The 26957-nt window shown below is 43.5% G+C and overlaps 2 protein-coding genes across 4 annotated transcripts in view; one reads left to right on the top strand and one right to left on the bottom strand.

The window, feature by feature from the left end:
• The window catches only part of LOC127526277 (mediator of RNA polymerase II transcription subunit 13-like), a 257111-nt gene that overhangs the window by 131476 nt on the left and 98678 nt on the right, over positions 1 to 26957 (top strand). The window lies entirely within an intron of this gene.
• Positions 1 to 26957, bottom strand: part of tbx5a (T-box transcription factor 5a) — a 111276-nt gene that overhangs the window by 8688 nt on the left and 75631 nt on the right. For all 3 annotated transcript variants that reach the window (XM_028824750.2, XM_028824748.2, XM_028824751.2), the window contains exon 7: positions 4162 to 4253. In XM_028824750.2, coding sequence (XP_028680583.1) covers positions 4162 to 4253 — 92 coding nt within the window. The remainder of the gene's footprint in view (positions 1 to 4161; positions 4254 to 26957) is intronic.

Raw genomic sequence — 26957 nt, 5'->3', positions numbered from 1 at the left:
GTAATAACCACCGTTTCCAAAAACAAGTTGGGACCCTGAGTAAAAAATAAAACCAGAACGCGCTGACTTGCAAATCATGTAAACCCACATTTAATCGACAATAGGGCGGAGAAAGCGTATCAAATTATTCTTTTATGAAAAGTGTCCACTCATTTTGAATTTGGTGCTAGCAACACATTTCCAAAAAGATGGGATCCATCAAGAAAAGACTAGAAAAGTTGTGTAATGCATAAAAATAGGAAACAGCTGGTGGCCCATCAAACAGCGAATGAGATGAATTGGTCAAGTCATGTGATTGGGTATAAGAGGAGCAGCCCAGAGAGGTGGAGTCACTCAGAAGTTTAAGAAAAACGTACAGCGACATGAAACTGCAAAGCATCTGGGGGTGTCATCGTCTACGGTACATAATATCGTTAAAAAGATTCTGAGAATCTGGAGAAATCCCAGTATGCAAGGGACAAGGCAAAAAGCCAACAGTGGATGGCCATAATCTTCAAGCCCTCAGACGGCAGACATACAATTCTGTAGTGGACATCACTGGCCGGGTTGAGGAGCACTTCTGAAATCACTGTCTGTGAAGTCAGCTCATCTCTCCTTCCATAAATGCAAGCTAAAGGTCTACCATGCCAAGACGAGGCCAGATATACATATCATCCACAAACACCACTGCCATCTCCTCTGGGCCTGACCCTATTCAAGATGGACGAAGTGGAAAACTCTCCAAATCCAAATTTGAAACTCTTTTTGGAAATCATGGACACGGCGTCCTCCTGGCTGTAGAGGAGAGGGACCATGTGGCTTCTTCGAAAGTTCAAAACCCAGCATCCGTGATGGTATGGAGTTGCATAAGTGCCCAGAGTTCATCTGGGAAGGCACCATTAATGCTGAACGTTGAGGTCTGCAGGCTTTGGAGATCCAGACGACGTCATCTTCAGGGAAGACCTCACCAAACCACATTCTGCACGTATCACGACAGCGTGGCTCCGTCGTTAAAGAGCCCAAATGCTAAACTGGCCTGCCTGCAGTCCACACCTGGCTCATTATGAAACGAGAACTATGACAAAGGAGACCCGAACCGTTGAGCAGCAGAAACCTGACATCGGGCAAGACTGGCACAACATTTCACTTTCTGAACTGCCGCCACTGGCCTCCTCGGCTCACATACGATTACAGAGTGCTGTGAAAAGACGAGGGTGAGTGCTACACAGGCCGCCGGAACGCCTTTTCTAAAATTCAGAAGCAACGTTTATTTTTTAAGAAAACGATAACATTTGTCAGTTTCAACATCTGACATGTCGTCGTTGCCCTACTGTCAATTAAAGACGACTTTACGTGTTTTGCAAATCATCGCATTCTGTTTTTATTTACATTTTACACAGCGTCCCAAACTTTTTTGGAAATGGGGTTGTATTTACTGACCTTAATTTCAATTATCTGCTGATTTGCCAAAAAGAGGGGGTTGGAGTGCATCACGTTAAACAACATTCTGATAGAAGAGAGTCATGTCGGCATGGTGGAGCCACGGGCGTTACAGGATCTGTGGTTCAGAGCCCAGCCCCGTCCCTGTCCGCTCTCACTTTGTTCTCTCTGTGCCCGTGCTGGTACTCTGGGGTCCTCAGATGTCCCACAGGTTTGGAGAGTTACTTTGGCTGGTAATTCTAAACTGTCCCGGTTTGCATGAATGTGGTGTTACGGCCCTTCAGACTGTATGAAGAAGACCCCTTCGCTTTTTCTCAAGTTCTACTTGTTTTGTTATAAATTCATTTTGTTGTTGTTGTTGTCCAGCAACACTCAATACCCCAGAATGTCAAAACAAGAACAGGCTTTTAGGAATCTTTGGAAATGTATTAAATATAACAAACTGAAATCTCATATTGACACAAGTATTGAGACCTTTGCTGTGACCCTTGAAGTTTGGCTCAGGCCCATCTCGCTCTATTGATCGTTGAGATGTTTCTACACTTTGTGTGGAGTGCACCTCTGGCTTGTCCCTTTACAATTTCTACAACTCTATTAAAACCAATATGGTGGGTAGGACTGGTAACATCACAAAAAAAGAGGTCCAGCATATCATCACTCTGCTTTTTGGAGGTTATAGAGAATAAGGAGAAACTTTATGACCATTGTGAACATTTTCCGACACACCAGCATTGAAGACTTGTAGCCAGTGAATTATGGATGTGTGTTAAGAAATGCAACTGGAGCTCCTTCATAGCTATAGCAATACACATGTATGATGCCTCACTAGGACTGCTCTCTTATCTTTAGCACGTTAAGTTGACTGGACTAATGAGGACTGTCTAGAGAAGGCTCCACAGTTGAGCAGACACCAAGCCATGAGGCTAAATGAACTATCTAAGACTTTAGGGACTTTCAAAACTCCAATTGATGTTTTTTTGGAAGAAATAAGTGGATAGGACTGGCAAGCTTTGTCGGGCTGAATGGCCTGTTCTCATCCAGAGTGTTCTTATGTTCTAATCTGTGGAGCTTAGAGACAGGATGGTGAGTTGCAAGGGGACAGCTGCAGCATTGAAGGTCCCCAAGAGCACAGTGGCCTCCATAATTCTTAAAATGTGCAAGTTTGGAGCAACCACAGCTCTTCCTGTTGACTGCTTGGCCAAACAGCACCCATGGGAGAAGGGACTTGATAAGAGAGGTGACCGAGAACCCCATGGTCCCTCTGGCTGAACTCCAGAGATCTTGTGTGGAAATTGGAGAAACTTCCAGAAGGACAACCACCACTGCCTCACTCCACCGATCTGAGCTTTATGGCAGATTGGCCAGATGATGCGTGAAACCCTGCTGGGAGTTTGCAACAAGGCACCTAAAGGACTCTCTGACATTCTGTCAAGGCACAGGTCTGGGGGGAGCTACAAACCATTTTGCAGCATGGAAGGTTCCTAGGAACACAGTAACCTCTTAAATGGAAGAAGTTTGGAACAACCACAACTCTTCCTGGAGCTGGTCACCCAGCTGAACTGAGCAATCAGAGGAGAAGGTCCCTGGCAAGAGGGGCGACCAAGAGCCTAATGGCGCAGGCTGAACTCCAGACAACCTGTGTGGAGATGGGAGGAACTTCCAAAGGGGCAACTGTTGGTACAACATTCAGCTAATCAGGGCTTAATGGGAGAGTGGCCAGACCACCCCAGAAAGCCAACTTGGAATTTGCATAAATGCACCTAAAGGACTCTTGGACTGTAAGAAACGCGACTCTCTGGTCTGATGAAACTGAGACTGAACTGTTTGGCCTCATTTCTAAGCGTCATGTCTGGAGAAAATCACGCATTGCTCATCACCATTCCGACCGTACAGCCTAGTGGTGGCCACATCAGGGACTGGGAGAACACTCAAGGGAATGGTGAACGGAGCAAAGTATCTACCGAGATATCTTTACAGAAAACCCTGGACCTCAGACTGGGCTGAAGGGTTCACCTTCCAACAGGACAGCACGGAGTGGCTCAGGGACAACTCTGGGAAGGTCCACAGTTAAGCCTGGAAAGACCTAACAAAAGCTCTCCACTGATGGCCTTCATCCAGCCTGAGAGAGCTTGAGAGGATCTGCAGAGAAGAATGACAGAAGATGCAGGTTGTGTGAGGAGATCGGCACTTCATACCCAAAGAAGACTCCAGGCTGGAATGGCTGCCAGGTCAAGTACTGAGATGAGGTTCTGAACACTTGTGTCAGTGGGACATTTCAGTTTTTTATTGTTAATAAACTTGTAAACATTGTGAAGATCCTGTTTTCGCTTTGTCGTTTTGGGGTGTTCAGCGCTGACTGGTGAGGGGACAGAGGAATTGAAATGTGATTAGCAAAAGGCTGCAGCAATAAGAAGATGTGTAAAAGTGAAGGGGTCTCTGAAGGCACTATGCATGTATATACATGAAGTGAGCCCTGCCATCCCACCCAAAGTTGTTCTCTGACATGAATCGGTTGGGATCAGCAGGTTTGGAAAATGAATCAATCGATCAATGAAGACCATTCTACTTAAGATCTGCCCGTATTGCTTCACGGAGCTGAAGCTCGGCCTTCTGATTTTAGGTGCTTGACCAGTTCGACCCCCTGATTTCAGATCTCTGTTGGCCGTTCATGGCTGTGCACAGTTTAGGCTCCTGCTCCCTACTCATTGAACCAGAGTCCATGCCACCCCATACATGCATTACCTTTGCATTCTGGACATCCTGTGGAGTTCCATGTCGTCGCTGCCTCGGAAGCCTTTTGCAAACGGGTTGTTTTCGATTTTCAGCTGGGTGATCTGCAAAAGCAAAAGTTGACCAGGGTGAACTTGGCGGATCTGCTGGGCTGAAGGTTTTGAGCCTTACAGAAGAACACCTCCATCATCTCTCAGTGTCCACCTATGAAGGCCTTGACGTTCCTTTCATTTATTTCACTGATGGTTACAATTTAGGTGTTTCCACAACTTGAACCCACCACCCCACAGTGGTGAACTGACTCTGTTAGAGTCCACAAGGTGTCATAGGAGTGGATATTTCAGAACATCTGTAATGTTGCAACCAGAGTAGACATTCAGCCCAACAAGCCCTATTCGCCGACATTATGCCAAATAACATCTGATTTGAGACTGGAAGGTCTCTGAAGTCCAACAGTCCACCACACTACTTGATGGTTTACTCCACGTGTCTGTGGTTCTCTGTGTGGAGCCTTTTTGGAGGCCTTCCACTGGAGAATCGCCATCACTTTTGTTTGTCTGTACTTAAAGCACAGGAATCTAACTTGGTAGCTTTGGAGCCGCTTGTAGCAGAACATGACGTCACAGACAGACATCAGAAACGACTGCAGAGCAGTGCCATTATAAAGGAGATGTGCAAATGAGAGTGAAACCATGAATATGTGTGTGTAAAATGTGAATGAATGAACGCACACACACCCCGTCATGCAGTATGTGTAAGAAGGCACGAATACGCGAGCAGGACAGACTAAATCATTGTGACTCTTCTGAAGAACCCGTTTAGGTGTCTGTTGGGTTGTGTGGTGTACCTGTACTAGAAAAGTACTGGAAAAAAAATCAATTTTAAAACAGTACGGTGCCAGAAGTAAAAGTCGTCTTTCCTCTCGATCCCTCAGCCTGTTCCCACCCAGCATTCCCTCAAAACTCAGTTGTGTGCATGTGGAAAAAAAATCGTCATGGCTTCATCGACTGGATTGGGACCTCATGGGGACCCCCTGCCATGCCTTATTGCTTTGATTTGGTCGAGACTTCTTTGGAGAACCCCTTTACTGCTTTGACGATTGAACATGTAATGGTAACAAGAGGGAAACGCTGAGTAGTGTGGTGCGATGGCTCGGCACGCCGGGGACACTGGAGTAAGACTTGGGCTTTTATTTGCTTTGGATCCATTTTGGTTCCAAATGTTAGTGCTGATCCAAACCCTACTGTCTTGTTAGCTCGAGTTGTAATTGACCTCAAGCGTTTATTAGACTTTTGAAACAAGTGCTGACCTGAGGAGATTGGAGTTTCTCTTTTTCTGCTGCATGTGGAAAGTTGTCATCAGAATTTCATTGTAAGAAAGTATAATAACAATAAACTCTAAACTAAATTTAAAAAGATAGATAGATAGATAGATAGATAGATAGATAGATAGATAGATAGATAGATAGATAGATAGATAGATAGATAGATAGATAGATAGATAGATAGATAGATAGATAGATAGATAGATAGATAGATAGATACTTTATTAATCCCAATGGGAAATTCACATTCTTCAGCAGCAGCATACTGATACAATAAATAATATTAAATTAAAGAATGATAATAAAAGTATACTCTTTCCAGTGAACTCACAAGCATATAATATTAGATTAGACACCCTACCTTTTACCATAGCAGATCAGTTTATATACCTAGGGGTAAATATCACAAGTAAACATAAAGCTCTTTATCAACAAAATTTTGGCGTCTGTATGGAAAAAATTAAGCAAGACTTGCATAGATGGTCAACCCTTCATCTCACTCTAGCCGGAAGAATTAACATTGTTAAGATGAATATCCTTCCTAAACTTCTCTTTTTATTTCAAAACATTTCAATATATATCAATAAATCGTTTTTTAAACAGTTAGATTCAATAATAACCTCATTCATTTGGAACTCAAAACACCCACGTATCCGAAGAGCGACCCTACAAAGACCTCAGGCAGAAGGTGGCATGGCTTTACCTAATTTTCAGTTTTATTACTGGGCAGCAAACATACAAGCCATAAAAACCTGGACACAAATAAATGAACGTACACAGGCTTGGTCCGCAATAGAAGTAAAATCCTGTAGTACTTCTTTATATTCCCTGCTCTGCTCTCCAATAAATGAAAGTTATCGCAAATATACTAATAACCCAATTGTGCTTTACTCACTCAGAATATGGAACCAAATTAGGAAGCATTTTAAGATGGAAAATCTTTTATCAGTGGCACCTCTGCAAGGGAACCACCTCTTTCAACCTTCGCAAGTATATCCAGTTTTTAATACCTGGAAAAGTTTTGGGATTAAAATGCTCAGAGATCTTTATATAGACAACATATTTACATCTTTTGAACAATTATGTTCCAAATTCAACCTCCCAGCTACACGTTTCTTTTACTATCTTCAAATTAGAAATTTTGTTAAACAGAAATTGCCCGATTTCCCCCACCTTGCACCCTCCACAATGCTGGAAAAAATACTGCTCAATTCCGAGGAAACAAACACCATTTCCGCAATATATAAAATCTTATTAGAGTCCCTACCTTTCAAAGATCCAAGAGGACATTGGGAAGAAGATCTCTTAATCAATATATCAGAAAAGGAGTGGAAGGTAGCAAAGCAGAGAATTCACTCGAGTTCTATATGCGTAAAGTATAGAATTATTCAACTAAAAATTATATATCGAGCTCATCTGTCTCACTTAAAACTGTCCAAAATGTTTCCAGGCCAGGATCCAACCTGCGAACGCTGCAATCAAGCTCCTGCCTCACTGGGTCACATGTTCTGGGCCTGCACCAAACTAACATCATTTTGGGCAAAAAATTTTAAGTGCCTCTCTGACAGCCTTGGTATCACAATCCCTCCTAACCCACTAACAGCTGTGTTTGGTGTCCTTCTAGATGGACTTGAATTGGAGAAGGACAAGCAAATGGTGATTGCATTCACTACACTCTTGGCACGCAGACTTATTTTGTTAAATTGGAAGAATCCTAATTCTCCTCTTATAAGTCAGTGGGAAACCGATGTTTTATATTATTTGAAATTGGAAAAAATCAAATTTTCAGTTAGAGGATCTGTACAAAATTTTTTCAAAACATGGCAGGATTTAATCAATATTATTTTAGAATAAGAGAATGAACTATTATTGCATTTAACTCCCTTCTCCATCACATATTTATATAGATATTTACTTCTCCCCTTCTTTTGTCTAATGTTGCCTTATTAAAAAGCTTAAAGAAATTTTCCTTTAGCTAAGCTCTCCTTCTCAGGGGTGGGGTTTGATTTGCCTTCAAATTTGTTGGGTTATAAATTGATCTGTTTGTATGGAATGATTACAATGAAAATTAATAAAATAAAAATATTAAAGAATGATAATAATGCAGGTGAAAAACAGGCAATAACTATGTATAATGTTAAATGTTAACGTTTACACCCCCCGGGTGGAATTAAAGAGTCGCATAGTTTGGGGGAGGAACGATCTCCTCAATCTGTCAGTGGAGCAGGACAGTGACAGCAGTCTGTCACTGAAGCTGCTCTTCTGTCTGGAGATGATCCTGTTCAGTGGATGCAGTGGATTCTCCATAATTGATAGGATAGATAGATAGAATTTGGTATAGTAGGCACAATTAGATAGATAGATAGATAGATAGATAGATAGATAGATAGATAGATAGATAGATAGATAGATAGATAGATAGATAGATAGATAGATAGATAGATAGATAGATAGATAGATAGATAGTGTAGTTGGCAGGATTAGATAGATAAATATGAAAGACACTAAATAACAGATAGATGTTAGGGACCTTTTGAAACACATAAGATATATGAGAGATATAAGAGAGATATTATGAAAGATTTATAGATAGAAATGAAAGGCGCTATATAATAAACAGTCGGGTCGGTACAGACATAGATAAAGACACTGCCAGAGGGAAATACGAAGGCCACTATGGTAGTGGACATTGTGTAATAAACCTAAATAAAGGCGCTTTATGACAGATAGATTGATTGCTTGAACGAATGAACTTTACTTCTCGCCACGGGGACTTTGGGCTTTTTGCCGCAGCTAAAATAAATGCATAGATTTGCCCTCTTTGAATTACACACCAGAATGAGTCGCTGGCGGTATGGTGTTGGCCATAATGAAGTCTTTTCCCATCTGCAGGTATGTCGTTAGGCACCCCGCTGTAAAACTGCGACACCCCCAGTACCCGCCTCCCCTAAGGTGGGGTCCCGTATTCTTCCACTGTAAATCAGGTCGCCTTAGCCATTGCTAGTAGGGATGCCAGTCGATCGCTGGGCGCACTTATTCGACATGGGAGCACAGAAGGAGATCACAGTACTGATGCTTCATCGTAGCGCTGACAAAGCAGGCATTCTCACCATTTAAAAAACGATAAGCGGGTAAGAAATTGACATGACGTAAATTGTTGTCTCATTTGACTAGGCTACTACAGTTGTCTTTGTTTCTAGCAGGCTACGAAAACGGATCAACTGCTATCCAAAAGGACGTTGGACAGTGTAAAACGAGGAAGGCTTACACGTCTATCAAGTAAAAGTCGGCCTTATTCTGGCTGTTTAAATTCGCGTTTTATCTTTTCGGCTCCCGACCTGCTTCGCTCTGACTGCATTAACGCCGATACCTCGCGGACTGGATGCGTTTGAACGGAACGCAACTGAACAAACGCGTTTCCGCTGCTCGAACTCACAACCACTGGAAAGAATGAAACCAAACCAAGTCGACTCGGCTTGAAGCCACTTCAATAACGAAGTAAACACCTCGGCTGAAGCAGGCAGTCTGAGAGCTAAGCGACTTTATGCCGCAGCTTCGCTTCGTCAGTTCAAAGTCTCCGATTGGCCTGATGTTGCCTGCTTCGAATTGAATGGATCTGATTGGTGGGTTGTAAGACACTGAAGGATGTCCGCTCCAGTGTGTTCGTTCCACAGCGCCGTGCATACTGAGAAATGAGTCGGGGCACCAACATTTGGGTAAGAAATACGCGAGGGATGGCATCCCTGACAATGGCTCGTGACTTGTGGGTGGCGCTAGCGCCGAAAACGGACGCCGGGCATAATCTGAGTGTGGTGAGTGCGGAAGTGTCCAGGGTCAGGGTTGGTTCTGGACAACGGAATAATTCGATTGGAAAATGAAGTAATGGAAGGACGGTGTTCGTTTTCAAATGGCGAGACCTGATATGAAGCTGGGGGGAAATACAAGGGAGTCAATTTTACCAATGATTCACCGTGGAACTCTTCAATGGATGTGAAGAAAAACCGCAGCACATATAAAGAGGGCACAAGAAAAGCTGCGCGAGTCTGCCGGCGTCAAACTTTCCATGTGAATTGAAAAAGTCATCGCAGAAGAAATAAAACTTTAACGTTTAGTTTTCTCTATAACTGCATTCAAAAACCGACAACTTCGTTTTTTGGGGAAATAACCATTTAACATGAAAAGTGGAATGTGCTGCTTTTAAAGAGAACTTTTCTTTTAGAAACTGGAAATGTTGCTGTCGTGAGGCTCGGACGCTGCATTGGAATGCCGTGCCAGTTAGGATGACGTGACTTTGCATTTCCGCGGCCATCTGCTTAGGTGTTGAGTCATTTGTTGAGAGAGACTTCCCCGATTCTTCCATCAATCCATTGACTAAACCCGCTTATTCCACACAGGATTGAGGGGAAGCTGGAGCCTATCTCAGGAAGGAGGCAGCAAATCCCCCTGGACGGTGCAGCAATCCATCTCAGGGTGAACACACAGACAGGTTAGCATTGCCAGTCCACATAATCTCGTTTTTGGATTGTACGAGGAAACATCAGCACCCCACGTGAAATAAGGGGGAACATGCAAACTCCACACAAGGGGCACCCATGTCTCCTTACTACGAGGCCATTGGCTGATATTCATAATAACTTCATTCTTCGAATACAACATGGAGACAACATTTCCAGGGAATTAGGTTTAAAAAAAATCAAAAAGCAGACCAGTTGTCCAGGACGCAACCTGGCAACTTTAATCAGTCACCCTTACTTCGTCTATGGCGCGCATGCGTGATGTTTAAATGTCAATTTGCAGTGCCCTGGCATTTTGAGTATACGTTCAATTTATACTAATAATAATAATGCATTTTATTTATTTGCATTAGCAGTAAATCTCAAAGTGCTACATAAAAAGTTTAAACAAAAGCAAAGCGAGATAAAACAACAATAATTATAGCATTCTTGTTAATAAGCTTTCCTAAATAGAAAAGTCTTTAGCTGTTTTTCAAAACAGCCCACAATTTCTGCCTTGCGCCCAGTGCTGCACCGATGGGCTCCGGCTTCCCGCCCCTCGGATAATCTGGTTAGAAAAGGAACGGGAATGCCATTCCTGGCTTCATGGACAGAGTATCTTGAATTTCAGTGTATGTGCAGAGAATATCTTAAACGTCTGAAGTTATTTAGTGAGAACAGCGAATGTCCTGGCAGCATCGAATTCAAAGAGAAAAGAAGCCACAAAGCCAAGGTCCAGTTACTGCGCCGCCGTACACTCCGGCTTTTCATGGGTTGGCGTTCCAGTTACTTAGATTACTTTTTTTCCAGTTAGACTGGCAAAATTTGAATTTTGCTTTTCATAAAATTCGGCAAGCAATGCTACGCTATAAATCCGCGACTTTGAAAAAGAATCGGAAGGGCGGCTTTAGAGTGATCCGGCATCTTTTCGATGATTCTCTGCATGTTTTAATACAACTACTGCACACGCGTATAATTAACTTTAATAAATAGAATAAAATACAATACAAAAAACAGAATAGATTAGAAAACGTTTATCGTCTTTCCAAAAAAAAAATTCAACGAAATTACGAGCGCCACACCAGCTGGGTACAAAAAAGCAAATGACACTACTTTGGTGAAAAAAAATGTAATTGCACTAAATGATATTGCACATTTAGTCTAGTTTATAGATAACAGAATATTATATGTAAACTATATACTTAAAAAGAAACGAGATAAAAAATGAAACCAGTAGTAATACAAAAAATAATAAAAAATACCATATCAATGGGGAGTAGCTGCCCTTGGGCAGCACCAGTATGTTTGAGTTTGTTTCTCAGCACTGACCAAGCATTGTTTAACCTTCCTTAATGTGCTATTTGTGTTCAGTGTATTTATGGCCATAAGAATATCATGCTGCAGAACAGAGAGCAGGATTCGTGGTAGGCACTAACAAAGTGCGAGATAAGACGCGATCGAGGAGCCCGGTAACCTACCCAGTGCCGTGCCAGTCGTGCAGATTTCAAACCAGCAGAAAGAAGTTTTAGGAAGTTACTCAAGCCGAACTGCCCGCGCGTCCGAAGCACAAAGCCAGCGTTTGTGTCTGAAGAGCTCAGCGCCGCCAGGCTACCCCAACGGATTGTGGGAGGAGAGACGTGGGGCACGTGCCAGTGCCGCGCAGAGGGCACCATGCATAGGAATTGGCACGTAGTGCAGCTTTAAGCCTCGGGAGAATTTAAAAGATATGAAAAGAACGAACCGCCGTATTTGACGACTTTTGGAGTCACCCCGACATCAACAAGCGCCTGGTAGTTAAGGGTACTGAATTATTGTCACAGTGGGCGCTAAGGCTGTCGGCGGAGTGAGAGTGAGCGCTAGACTGTCCATATTAAAGGAGCAGGACGACAGCGGCCCGCGGCTCTTGGCGGTGCCCTCGTAAGCGTCCTTGCCACGGCAACTAACAGCAGTGGGCACGGAAAGTGGGCTGCGGAGGGTTATGGTGCACTTGGGTGGGCACAACCGCGTTTGTTACATGTTGTAATGAGTTATCGAGGCCACTTGCGGAAAAAAACTTGTCCGGGTTTTATCGTCTCAAGCAAAATCTCTTATTCCTGTGCCATCTATTGCGTGTTTTGCGTTCTCCGTCTGACTTTTTTCCAAACGACACTGACATTTTATCTTGCTTTATCCGGTTAGACATATACTCAAATAAGCCGGTTTTTTTTTTTTTTTTTGCTAAAAAGGAAATTTCAGAAATCGATAACGACATTTAGAAAGTATGGAAGTGCACGTATATCCTGGTACTGTAGCATGCGTTAGTAGTTTCGCGCATGCGCAATAACTTAGTGAGCGCATGCTCAGACTTGGGAAAGTAATGACGCAGTGGTGGAACAACACCGGCTTAATCCGGTCTAGGGTCGCGGGTGGCCGAGTCACTCCAGGCGGCGCTGGGCAGAACACAGACAGACATACGCGGTTGGCAGAATTTTTCGCGCTCTACCGGCGCCGCTTCCGTTATCTTTAGCCAAGTCAGAGGCTCTCTTGCTTTTCAGTCATCCTGGTGTGAATTTGACAAAGGGATTGTTGTTTGTCAAAATATAACAGTACTTGTTTATTGAGCAATCTATCTGTTATATAGCACCTTTCGTCCATCTATCTATCTATCTGTTATACAGTGCCTATCTATCTATCTATCTATCTATCTATCTATCTATCTATCTATCTATCTATCTATCTATCTATCTATCTATCTATCTATCTATCTATCTAGTGCCTTTCATATCTATCTATCTATCTATCTATCTATCTATCTATCTATCTATCTATCTATCTATCTATTATATAGTGCCTTTCATATCTATCTATCTTTCCAGCCCAATCCATATCAGTTCTTTGTGCCGCCCAACTCCTAAGCCGATGTCACATTACACGACTTGTATTTGTTGGGTCTGTCACGCTTGCCCACTGCAGTTGCCAGTCTCCTCACCAGGCCGTGTCAATGTAAGTGACTGCAAATCACAGTCCATCATGTCACATACACCGCCTGAGTGTCGACTTTCCAGCACAGTCCTGCTTGCCCCTTTTTGCTGTTTGACAGGTATGCTGAGTTCCTGAGCCTTTTTTTTTTCTTTCTTCCATTCTCTCATGGTACGTGAAACACAAGACATCAGGCAGACGAGCTTCTCTTCAGTTCGTGAGGTCCAAAGCCCCTGCGTTCCTTATTGCTCGTTGCTATATTTTATGTACTGTATGTCCGTTTGATTGCCGATTGGTTGTCATCTCTCATGCACACACAGAGAGCCCACTGCTGTGACTAAAGACCAAACCAAACCTGTCTGAGGGGCAAGTCGTGGACTAGGTGGTCTCACTTGCTGGGCATGTCACACTAGACGACTGCTGACTGCCTCCGACTTGCTAAGATTACGTCACTGAAGGCCACAGCTTTAAAAGTCGTGTAATGTGACGTGGCCTTACCTCTGCCTGTGTTCCTTTCACACCCAGTTGCTCACAGAACAAAGATCACTGGAGAGTTTATAACGTTGTTTCAAATACACAAGCACTAAATGTAATCAACGTGTGCGGTATATATACAGTAACGTCTTTTATGTATTATTTAACTTTGTTGTCCTCCTGCTTCTTGCTGTAAAACGACTATTTGATCTTCAACAGCCCTACATACTTGGCCAGCTTGACCTCCATTGCATTCATTAGAATCCCTCACCTCCAGATATTCAGGCCTTGTGCGAAGGAGAAGACGTTGAGTCAGATAAACATTCACGGACCATCCATACCTTGCAGTGTATCTTTGAAATAACTGCTCTTTGACCGGGTGCCTCGGTGAGAATTTACATCATGATATTGTTCTCCTGCCAGTCATTCAATCAGCACTACACACACGGAGCGGCACAGGGCAGCCCTTCATTTACTTTACATGCCATTTTTATTTCCATTGCTGGTACCACCCAGAATGGCAGCTCAGCACAGTGTAATGTCCGCATCTCTTGGCACAGCGGAGTCGTGTCAGTGCAGTGCCACCATTGCTATTCATGAGATTCTTCTTGGTGTAGGAAGGCAGGTGACTCGCAGTACATAAGAAAAGCAAAATGAGCGGCCAGCTTAAGGGGCACTTCAGTGTCTGTCGTTTTATGACACTTTGTTTAATAACAGGATTGCGTTTGGTTTGGTCGTCTGTGACTTTCTTTAAATGTTTTCTAAATGCAGTCCTGACTTTGTGCTTTGGTGTAGAATGCATGATCTCCGTGTCAGGAGCCTTCTCCCACATGGAGGGCCGTTCTGATTTCATGTGAATATCACACGGCGCCACTGGCCTTGCTGTTAGGTGTCGTTCAGGACTCTGGGCAGCAGGAGACCACCCGCAGGAACAGACCTTCTGTGTGTACCTTCTTGGACCATGAAATGGGAAGCTCCTCGGTTAAGTCAGCTCATAGCCACTTGAGGTGTTTTCGGGATTCTCTTTAAAGGTGTTTTCTAAAGGCCTCCACACAAACTCATGTTAGACTTGACCTTTCAGACGCTATGAAGACAGCACTTGTAAACCGATCAGCCAGAATGTGGAAAGCCCTCGCTTAATATCGTGTAGGTCCTTCTTGTGCCAACCCCAGACAGCCACCTGCCTAATATTGTACACGTCCCCCCTCGTGTTGACCCGTCAAGACCTGGACTCCACAAGACCTCTGAAGGTACGTCAACAGCAGATTCTTCAAGTCCTGTAAGTTGTCTCCATGGATCAGACATTTTTTCCCCCAGCAGATCCCACAGATGCTCGATCAGGAAGTTTGGAGGTCAAGTCCACACCTTGAACTCTGTGTCACGTTCCTCAAGCCATTCCTGAACAATTTTTGCAGTGCAGCAGGGCGCATTATCTTGCTGAAAGACGGCATTGCCATCAGGGGATACTGTAGCCGTGAAGGAGTGTAAGTGGTCTGCAACACTCCTTAGAGAGTTGGTACATGTCAAAGTCACAGCCACATGAATGCCAGGATCCAACGTTGCCCAGAGCATAACCAGCTTGCCTTCTTCCCACCAGTGCGGCCTGCTGCCATCTCTTCCCCAGGTAAATGATGAACGTGTGTGCCGCCATCCACATGATCTAAAAGAAAACGGGATTCATCAGACCAGACCACCTTCTTCCATTACTCCTTGGTCCAGTCCTGACGCTCACATGCCCATTGTAGACACTTTCGGTGGTCAGCATGGGCGCTCTGACTGGTCTGTAATGCCCTGTGTGTTCTGACACCTTTCACTTCTCATGGCCAACATGAATTTTTTCAGTTTTGTTTGTTCCAGAAGCTCTTCTGTGGGTTCAGACCAGATGGACATCAATGAGCCTTGGACGCTATGACCCTGTCGCCACTTCAGCAGTTGTCCATCCTTGGGCCACTTTTGGTAGGTACTAACCTCTGATCCAGACCATCACAATCTGGCCCTGGTCAAAGTCACTCAGTTCCTTATGATTGTCTATTTGACCTCCTTCCATCACAACACCTTCAAGAACCGACTGTTGAACTGCGGCCTAACATAACCCACCCACCCTTTGACAGATGCCATTGTGATGAGATTATCAGTGTCGTTCATTGACTTGGCAGTGCTTTTAATGTGCTGGCCGATGCGTGTATTCACTTCATTGGTGCCATTATTTGAAACGGATAGGCCAAGCAGTCAAGCTGATGTCCAGTATCTGCTGGGTCTCAGAAGGCTAGGAGGACATCTGTGACGTGAGCCACTTGCTCATGGACTTTTGACTTGTGGGACAGTCCTACACCCTCCTGCTGGTAAACGTCCCTTTTGGTTAAATAGTAGAGTTAGGAAGATGGTGAGTGTGAGGAGACATTACAGGGGAGTAAACTGACTGGACCAAAACTGTCAGGATGATCAGCTGAGCCAGCAGCGTCGACAATGGGGTCCCAAAAACATTACACTCCAATATGGCGGTAAGAATTTCTCTGCAATCGTGACGAACCAACAGGAACACAATGTCAGCTCAGGTCCGACACCACGATAAAATAAAAATGGAAATGTGCTACCGTAGCAGATATCTCAAATGGGTCAAAAACAGTCCATTTTAAAGTGGAGAGACATAAAGAGGGGCACAAATATAACAAAACACACACACAAGTGCTGCAAGTGAAAGATAATAATCAGCCCAAAAGAAAAGCTTAAAGGACAGAACGTCTCTCCTAATTCAGGACCGTGCAGAAAGAAGAAGAAGAATCGGCCACAAACATAAATCTACAATGTAATGAAACACCAAGGTCTGTGCGTCCAGTCCCTCAGAGCAATCTGATTGGTCAGTTTGGCTCTGATGTGATTGGCCAGTTTGGCTCTGATGTGATTCGTCAGTTTAGTTCTAATGTGATTGGTCCACTTTGGCTTTGACATGATTGGTCACTTTGGCTCTGATGTGATTGGTCAGTTTGGCTCTGATGTGATTGGTCAATTTGGCTTTGATGTGATTGGTCAATTTGGCTTTGATGTGATTGGTCACTTTGGCTCTGATGTGATTGGTCGCTTTGGCTCTGATGTGATTGGCCAGTTTAGTTCTAATGTGATTGGTCACTTTGGCTCTGATGTGATTGGTCAGCTTGGCTTTGATGTGATTGGTCAGTTTGGCTTTGACGTGATTGGTCACTTTGGCTCTGATGTGATTGGCCAGTTTGGTTTTGATATGATTGGTAAGTTTGCCTTTGACATAATTGGTCACTTTGGCTCTGATGTGATTGGTCAGTTTAGTTCTAATGTGATTGGTCACTTTGGCTTTGACATGATTGGTCACTTTGGCTCTGATGTGATTGGTCAGCTTGGCTTTGATGTGATTGGTCAGTTTGGCTTTGATGTGATTGGTCACTTTGGCTCAGATGTGATTGGTCAGCTTGGCTCTGATGTGATTGGTCACTTTGGCTCTGGTGATGTGATCAAAAGGGGAAGTGCGAGTGTGAGTCGCCTGAGGAGGAGTGAAGGCATCGTAGGTGCGCTGTTAGAGAGTAAAAGCGGACAGGAGGCAGGAAAGACGACTCCAAAATACTAAGAGTCTGAGAAGCAGGCTTTAGAGGAACACAGTCGAGACACAGAGCGCTGATTAAGGGACATTAGCAAAGGCGTAAGACACACACTGACAGAGCCATCTTCAAAGACTGAAAATATAAAAGCAGATAGGAGGAGACAAAATAATAAGAGTCTGAGTGGCAGGCTCAATGGGAATGCACTGGAGAAACGTTCAGACCCCATGAAGAGACGTTGAGACCCACGCGGTTATCGAGGAAAGGCACTGAAGGGCAAGATAGAGCAAATATTTTTAAATGGCTCTATTACGTGTCTTCAACAGGCTAGTATTACATATGTAATGATTACAGCTACGTTAATACAGCAACAATGACAAGAGCTCAAGGCAAGGATCATCAAACCTAAATATGTATACCTACAGTCACACAATTTGTTAAAAAAAATGTGAAAAGAATAAAGAAATGTATAACAATAAAGGCGCAGTCCGCTCCACATCTTCAGGGTTTGTTACAAGATGGCTGGTGACCCCTCTGTGGCAATCACAAGTAGGTAGAGGGGCTTGAGTGAGCCATCCGTCTGCCCGATAAAGCTGGGTGACTAGGGGCAGCTAACGGATTGGCCGACAGGATTTCAGGAGGGTGGCACCCTTCTTTAGTGCTCGAGAGACCCCAAAACCAAAGAGTATCCAAAATGTTTAACCGTATGATTACGTATTGCTAATGCAAGATCTCTATATAAATAAAATCCAACGTCTGTCCTCCGCTTTTCACGAGAGAACTACTTCACGGATTTAGACCAGGGTATTTTTTTCTAGAATTTGCTTGAACATTTCAGTTGATTTTTGTGACTTCTCTCATTGCGTTAACTATCGTGGGTCACTTGTGGTAACGAATTTATTCACGCTAATGTGAGAGAGGGGCTACGGGCCACGGGGAGAGGGACATGTGACGTCAGGGGGTGGGGACCCCTTCACTCACGTGCCAGCCTCCATTTGAGTCGCCACGTGTTGGAGCGCACCTCGCCTCCACTTAGGCTAGTGATCCCTGTTTGTTTATTGATCTTTAAAGTTTGTCCTGTTTCACTAGTACACGGGGGGACCCGCGGGGGGACGGCTAGTAAAGTATATAATTATACTTTGTACATATTAAAGTATTTGCATTATATTAATGTATAGATTTATTTTTTGCTGTAATGTTCACACGTGCCAGACATGAGCTTAAAGGTAAACGCGTTGCGTTTCGGAGCACACGGCAGTTTCTGTGGAGTTGCCAGAGCTGCCTGGCAGACTTCAATCACAGGAGATGATCCATCGAATCTCCGTGAATCTTTCATCTCCTTGCTGTCCGTACATCTCCAAAGTGACATCCCTGTGCACGTTACCAACACTGGCTCACCGTTACCTTACAGATAAGAGCGCTGCAGTGTTTGCTCGCCACGCTGATGTGGCTTTTCTGAGACAAGTGAGAGTCCCCATGTCGCTCCTTTGTTTAGCTCATCGTTGAGCTGACCGCATGGCGGGGTGTGCAGTCCCTCCTAACATCTCCACCAAGTGATGCCAGCCCCAGGGCACAGAGAATCATCCGTGACACCAAGCAGACTCCCCTCCGGCCTCCCCTCTGTACTGCGGTCCAGTAAACAGTATGGCTACCTACGGTCCGGGTCAGAGAGACTTGAGGAGGCGCTCCTGTCCACAGTCCATCCGCATGGCGAATGAGGAAAGTGCCTAGCAATACACGTGAATAACCTGTTGAGTTTTTAATTTATTTATTACTTATCACATCTTTAGAATTCTAGGGATGGTTTTGAGTATTTAGAAAGTCAACTTTTTTTATTGTCCCTTTCTGTTCTTCTTTAAAAGCCGTTGGAGTTGAATAAACGCATCTCACGGCCCCTTGTACTGTATGTGTAGTTTGTACGTGACTAATAAAACTGGATGTGATGTGATTTGATTTGACATGCCACCCTGATCGTCCTTGAAGGCTGCCAACAACACCCTGACTCAGTCGTCTGCTTCAGATTCCCATTACAAATATCTGAAAGTCCTTCTCATATCTGAAAGACACTCATTTGTATTGACGAGTGACTCTAAACTGGCCCTGTGTGTGTGTGAGTGTGAGAAAGAGATGCACCCTGGTTATATTGTCTGTCAGGGTGCCAGTGCTTTGCAGGACTCGTGGTCTGCTGTCATTGGAAATAGTTACACGTCTCACTCAGCCACCATGTAAAGACCCCGTAATGCTTAGTTGTGTGTGGATTGTTCTCTGGAGATCAGAGCAGGTAACCATATTGAATTATTTTTAATAATAATAATAATTCTTTACATTTATATAGCGCTTTTTTCACTTTTGACAAAAAGACTTTTTAAATTTTTGATTGGACAGTCAGAATGGTTTAGCAGACTGAAGGAGAGTTTCCTGCTGTGTTTAGTCCATTTACTGTTTACTGCCGTCCTTAAATATGAAACATTCAAAAATGCAAACAGTGCGTGTGTTAAATTGGCGAAGTTGTGTGGGTAAGTCTGAGTCCTGTGTGACTTGAAGAGCCCACCCGAGTGGACGCACTGGTCCGGCGACACCTGATGGACATATCTGGTCTTATTTCAGTGTATACCTGGTATTGTATGTTAAACATCGGTAATTTGAAAGGGCATCCTTGAAACTTTAATCTTTCAAAACAGACCATTCTGCCATTCTACTCATTTATGTTTGAGTTTGCCTGAGAGAAAGACGCAAAAGTATTACTTGCCCAATCACCTGGGCATCTCTCGTGATCCATTACAGGGTTACAGCAGTTTCTCAAATGACGCACAACACATTTGCTTTTATATCGGATGCATAACTTTATGCAAGGATGGGCATCGATGTCTGACACCATGATCTGAAAAACTCTGATAATCAATGGAAGATACTAAAACATTTGAGCTTTACACAATCTGTTATACAGTTGAATGGGCATTTACAGCTTGCCTGAGCCTTAGCAGCTCTTCATAAACTCCATCATGCTCGGGAGCTGCTGTGTCTCGTGCATACAGCGGTGTCTGAATGGCTTCAGTTGAAAATGACGCAAAAACGAGACGATGGGTAAAGAACGACTGAAATATGTCTTAGCGCGACACCCGACATGGTGCTATAAAGTAGTGCAATGGGCAAAGGTGGCCTGAATAATTCAAGTCATATGCTCAGTACTGCCATCCCGTCTTGGCCTGGCTTTTACTTTGTGCTCTTTGATAAACTTAGTGTGGCACTAGCAAGATGAATGGATTTAGTTTATAAGATGTGCAGTCCACTAAGACCCCCATGCTGGCCAGTGGGGTCTTGTATTTGTCTATGGCTGTCGCAATTACCCCCTTCTTTGTTTCCGGTCTCTGCCTATTCGTGTCTATTCTTCTACCTGAACTGTGTCTAGAGTGCCAACTTTTCTATGTGTAATCTTCTGATTTATCTCCATTTTTAATGATTATGGCATCCGTGTTAGTACACCACTCAAAAAAAAAGAAAAGAATCGAATTAGGTGTAAAAATACGTCATAAATGAATCGAGACGTCATCTGTCAGTAGCCTATTAAACACTGAAGACTTCCGGTCTGTCCAAATGTTAGGATCTATCTATCTATCTATCTATCCTATCTATCTATCTATCTATCTATCTATCTATCTATCTATCTATCTATCTTTCTATCCTATCTATCTATCTATCTATCTATCTATCTATCTATCTATCTATCCATTTTCCAACCCGCCGAATCCAAACACAGGGGTCACGGGGGTCTGCTGGAGCCAATCCCAGGCACAAGGCAGGAAACAATCCTGGGCAAGGTGCCAACCCACCGCTGGACACACACAAACACACCCACACACCAAGCACACACTAGGGCCAATTTAGAATCACCAATCCACCTAACCTGCATGTCTTTGGACTGTGGGAGGAAACCCACGCAGACACGGGGAGAATATGCAAACTCCACGCAGGGAGGACCCGGGAATCGAACCCAGGTCCCCAGATCTCCGAACTGCGAGGCAGCAGCGCTACCCACTGCATCACCATGCCGCCCTATCTATCTATCTATCTATCTATCTATCTATCTATCTATCTATCTATCTATCTATCATATAGTGCCTTTCATATCTATCTATCTATCTATCTATCTATCTATCTATCTATCTATCTATCTATCTATCTGTCTATCATATAGTGCTTTTCATATCTATCTATCTATCTATCTATCTATCTATCTATATATCTATCTATCTATCTATCTTTCTATCTATCTATCTATCTATCTATCTATCTATCTACTATCTATCTATCTATCTTAATCCTCGCCTGCTACACCAATTTCACTGGACTCTTACTATGTCACTGTGTCTCTGTCTTTTGTACAGGTGGCACATCACAAACATTTATACTAATAAAATGCATTTCATTTGTCATTCCAACAGACGGTGCATCACAAACATTTGTTTGTAAGCCGAAGAACCAAACAAAACTATACTTTATAGGATGGTGCTCATATTACGCATGCACTGACTTTATATTATATGGAGGTGGTTTAAAGCTCATCTCCTGACATAAAGCCAATGCAAACACAGGGAGAAAATGAAAAAAAAGACATGAGCAGGATTTGAACCCTGGTGGTGGAGCTTGTGAAGCTGCAGCAGAATGTGATATCATTTCTCATTCACATTAATAAAAGGATTAGTGTCTGTCTGTATAGTGTAGAGCGTGTGTGTCCCTCTAGTTGCTATGTCTCTGTCTCATTCCAACAGATAGCACATCACAGCCCATTAACACTACTTTAATGAATCTCTTACAAATTGCATATAGCAGAGATGTATGCATTGCTTTTGTCATTCCAACAGATGGTACATCACAAACTTGTAGTAATCGCATGTTATTACTACAAAAGTTTGTGATGCACCATCTGTTGGAATGAAAAATGCAGTGCATTTTATTACTACATGCATTGCAACAAACATTTCCAAACAGATGGTGTACCTGCAGATATTAGTAAACTATGAGGCCTTCACAACTTAGATTTCAATCCATATAGCTGAACATAAAGCCATAACTGTGAAAATGGTGGCGATTTTGAAGTTCAGGGCGGTGTTTAAAGAGTTAGAACTCATTTTCACCCTTTACATTTTTGTAAATACATAGCACTTTTTCACTTTGTCATTGGCGTAGTGACCCCTATTTAAAAAACATTTTTTAGTAACACACAATTTTCACCAATGCAAAACCCACCTAGGGAGTATGTCTACGTGACGGCGTTTCTGATCCACGAGGACAATCATGAATTCAGGGCCACACAGGACAGTACCTCCATGAGGCCACCCCAGCAACGGCGAGTCAGGTCAGTGAATGGAGTCTGCAGTGGAGTCGGGGCGGCCATTATGCAGTGAGACGCTGCCCAGGTTGTTGTCCGTGTGCCCACAGCTGTCCTCTAACGATGGCGGTAATGGGAACAGAGAATGACGAAAGCGGGGGGCCTCCTCTCCCGTGTGCAAGGAAGGAAGCAAAGTCATGGGCTGCTTTTTGTGTTGTAATGAGGGATAAGGGATGTGACACCTCTGTGGGCTGCTTTTGGACGGGGTGGGGGCACAGTGGGTGACACACTTGCATATGAGTAAGAAGTAAGAGTCCCCTGCAGGCTGGAAACACAGCCAAGAAAGAGGAAAGTCGGAGAGGTTTGAGAGGAGCCACATGACCAATAAAGGACCCGCCGTGGCTAAGAGTGGGCAAATCGGCACTGCAGTATGAACCCCAGATTGAGTGCACTCGGTGGGCAGTGGGCTGTCGTGAGCTGCAGCTGAGTTTAGATGATCTGATATACATTTATAAAACATTTTGTGTCAGAGATGCGTTTTACCAACAACCTGCAACATTCCCAGCATGTTCTCCAAGCCCCACCTCACAATTAAAAACGAACAGAAAGTCATTCTGGGATGTCATGAGGTGCGGGTGGAGTCAAACACCGAATCCTGTTGAAGGGTGCATTTGAGACGCCTTGAACTCCGAGGCCTTTGATTTACCTGGACACGTCCAAGTGAACTGGGGGTCTCCAAGCTCAATGAGATCTTGAAACAGACTCGTCACGGGTGTGCAGTGCTTTGATTTATTTCACAGGGTTTGTTAGGACGACTGATGAATGTGCTGTTAATGTTTGTCACGTGCTTGTGCCTTCCTCTTGTTGTGTTTCACATGTTTATGGGTATCTGCTTTGTTCAGAATATGGAATATAGCTCTACGGTAACTTGATTATTAAATTATGGTTCATATGTACAGTATCCTGCATGTGTGTGTGTGTGTGTCACGATATGTGATAATGTAAAACACACACACACACGCAAACATATATATATATATATAATATATATATATATATATATATATATATATACACACACACAACAAACATATATCCATCCATTATCCAACCCGCTATATCCTAACTACAGGTCACGGGGTCTGCTGGAGCCAATCCAAGCCAGTGCAGGGCGCAAGACAGGAACAAACCCTGGGCAGGGCGCCAGCCCACCGCAGGACCACACACACACACCAAGCACACACTGGGACAATTTAGAATCGCCAACTGCACCTAACCTGCCATGTCTTTGGACTGTGGAAGGAAAGCCATGCAGACACGGGGAGAACATGCAAACTCCATGCAGGGAGGACCCAGGTCTCCTTACTGCGAGGCAGCAGCGCCACCCACTGCGCCACTGTTGCCGTCCATAATAGAGATATAGATATACACACACACACATAAACATATATATATATACACATGCACGCACACACTGTATAATTTAGACCGTGAGTCACATTTGAATTGTATAAAATTCACGTGTAAGGACAAAGCTGATGAGCATCTGAAAGTGACACACGCACGCACACACACTCACATACATACTAGTACATACATATATTAATATACGCGGCTTATACTGTATGTACTGCACGTTTTGAAAACTGGGCCACTGTAAGTGTCTGCTCTTTGATTTATTTCATGACTTTGGTTGTTCTGTGTCCCAAACGTGTTTGTATGTGATGTTTGTCATTTGTTGTTTGCATCCCGTCAGTCGTTCTGTTCCACATGTCGGTTATCTAATTTGTTCACATATTTATGTAATCCAGCTCAACTGTGACTCGGGTTTAGATAGATACTGTAGATACAGTGCATCCAGAAAGTATTCCCAGCGCTTCATCACTTTTTTCCACATTTTGTTATGTTACAGCCTTATTCCAAAATGGATTAAATTCATTTTTTTCCTCAGAATTCAACACACAACCACCCCATAATGACAACGTGAAAAAAGTTTACTTGAGGTTTTTGCAAATTTATTAAAAATAACAAAACTGAGAAATCCATGTCCATAAGTAATTCACAGCCTTTGCTCAATACTTTGTCGATGCCCCTTTGGCAGCAATTCCAGCCTCAAGTCTTTTTGAATATGATTCCACAAGCTTGGCACACCTATCCTTGGCCAGTTTCACCCATTTCCTCTTTGCAGCACCTCTCAAGCTCCATCAGGTTGGATGCACAGCCATTTTAAGATCTCTCCAGAGATGTTTCAATCGGATTCAAGTCTGGGCTCTGGCTGGGCCACTCAAGGACATTCACAGAGGTTGTCCTGAAGCCACTCCTTTGATATCTTGGCTGTGTTCTTAGGGTCGTTGTCCTGCTGAAAGATGAACCGTCGCCCCCAGTCTGAGGTCAAGAGCGCTCTGGAGCAGGTTTTCATCCAGGATGTCTCTGTACATTGCTGCAGCTCATCTTTCCCTTTATCCTGACTAGTCTCCCAGTTCCCCACAGCATGATGCTGCCACCACCATGCTTCACTGTAGGGATGGTATTGGCCTGGTGATGAGCGGTGCCTGGTTTCCTCCAAACGTGACACCTGGCATTCACACCAAAGAGTTCAATCTTTGTCTCATCAGACCAGAGAATTGTCTTTCTCATGGTCTGAGAGTCCCTTCAGGTGCCTTTTGGCAAACTCCAGGTGAGCTGCCATGTGCCTTTTACTAAGGAGTGGCTTCCGCCTGGCCACTCTACCATACAGGCCTGATTGGTGGATTGCTGCAGAGATGGTTGTCCTTCTGGAAGGTTCTCCTTTCTCCACAGAGGACCTCTGAAGCTCTGACTGAGAGACCATCGGGTTCTTGGTCACCTCCCTGACTATGGCCCTTCTCCCCCGATCGCTCAGTTTAGATGGCTGGCCAGCTCTAGGAAGAGTCCTGGTGGTTTCAAACTTCTTCCACTTACGGATGATGGAGGCCACTGTGTTCATTGGGACCTTCAAAGCAGCAGAAATATTTCTGTAACCTTCCCAGATTTGTGCCTCGAGACAATCCTGTCTCAGAGGTCTACAGACAATTCCTTTGACTCATGCTTGGTTTGTGCTCTGACATGAACTGTCAACTGTGGGACCTTCTATAGACAGGTGTGTGCCTTTTCAAATCAGGTCCAGTCAACTGAATTTACCACAGGTGGACTCCAATGAAGCTGCAGAAACATCTCAAGGATGATCAGGGGAAACAGGAGGCACCTGAGCTCAATTTGGAGCTTCACGGCAAAGGCTGTGAATACTTATGGACATGGGATTTCTCAGTTTTTTTATTTTTAATAAATTTGCAAAAACCTCAAGTGAACTTTTTTCACGTTGTCATTATGGGGTGTTGTGTGTAGAATTCTGAGGAAAAAAATGAATTTAATCCATTTTGGAATAAGGCTGTGACATAACAAAATGTGGAAAAAGTGATGAAGCGCTGGGAATACTTTCCGGATGTACTGTAGATAGATACTGTAGATATTTTATCAATCCCAAGGGGAAATTTACATACTCCAGCAGCAGTGTATGTACTTTATATACATGTATGTGAGTGTTTGTGTTGTGTTTTTAAGATGTATAATGTGTAAATAAGCACACACACACATACTGTATGCTGTATACACACACACACACCCTGCATGGTTAGAACCTCAGCCACATTTGCTTATCTGCTTTGTTCATATACAGGGTGAGTCAAAATGATGTTAACACTAATGGAATCTTTTTTATCTCGACCACACCTTTCTAGGTCGATGGACCATTGCCACGGCCTCCACACTCCCCTGATTTGACACCCTGTGATTTCTGGTTATGGGGTGTGCTGAAGGAGCTCGTGGATAGCAGGAAAGTTCAATGACCTGAAGGACAGAATATGGACTGTGGTATCATGTATTCCCCGTGAAATGTGTGTCCAGCCTTTAAATGGTACTGTTGCTCGTTAGATTTTGTGTGTTGAATGTGATGGTTGAGACAGTCCTGTAAATGATCTCACACATATCAAGTATGTTTTGTAAATAAATTGTTTCCAGCATTCAAATGTTGACACAAGTTTGACTCACCCTGTGTATTTCATTTATATAGCTCAAATGTAACTTGGTTATTAAAATACAGAGTATATAGAGAAATATGTATGTCATTGTCAATATATCCAATATGTAATATACACACACACCATTTCTGTATATTTACACAGTCATATTTGGGTATCTGATTTGCTTGTATCCTCTTTAATAAATCCCTGTGTGTGTCCAGGTGTCCGTGCGTGTGTGTCTTCTGGTGAAGCAATGCGTAATATTACTGTCAGAGAAGTTACAGGTGTTTTATGGAGTATTACTGCGAGAGGAAATAAAGGTACACAATACAGTGACGCATATTACAGCCACATACAAGCCAGTATTACTGTCAGAGAAAATTAAAGGCATATTACCGACGCGCACATCTTTATTACCGGCAGAGAAAATTAAAGGTATATTACGGACGTACAAGCCAGCGGACTACAAGACAGTATTACTGTCACAGACAATTAAAAAACACACAATACATGGCGGCAGCACACGAAGAACGGTCAGCTCAGCAAGTAAACATCAACAAAAGAAAGGCTGAAAGACAAAGAAAAAATACAACCAACAAAAAGAATGAGGTCAAGGTCCCTTGCCAT

Source organism: Erpetoichthys calabaricus, chromosome 18, assembly GCF_900747795.2.
Source record: "Erpetoichthys calabaricus chromosome 18, fErpCal1.3, whole genome shotgun sequence".
NCBI lineage: Eukaryota > Metazoa > Chordata > Cladistia > Polypteriformes > Polypteridae > Erpetoichthys > Erpetoichthys calabaricus.
This window is presented reverse-complemented; position numbering and strand designations above follow the sequence as displayed.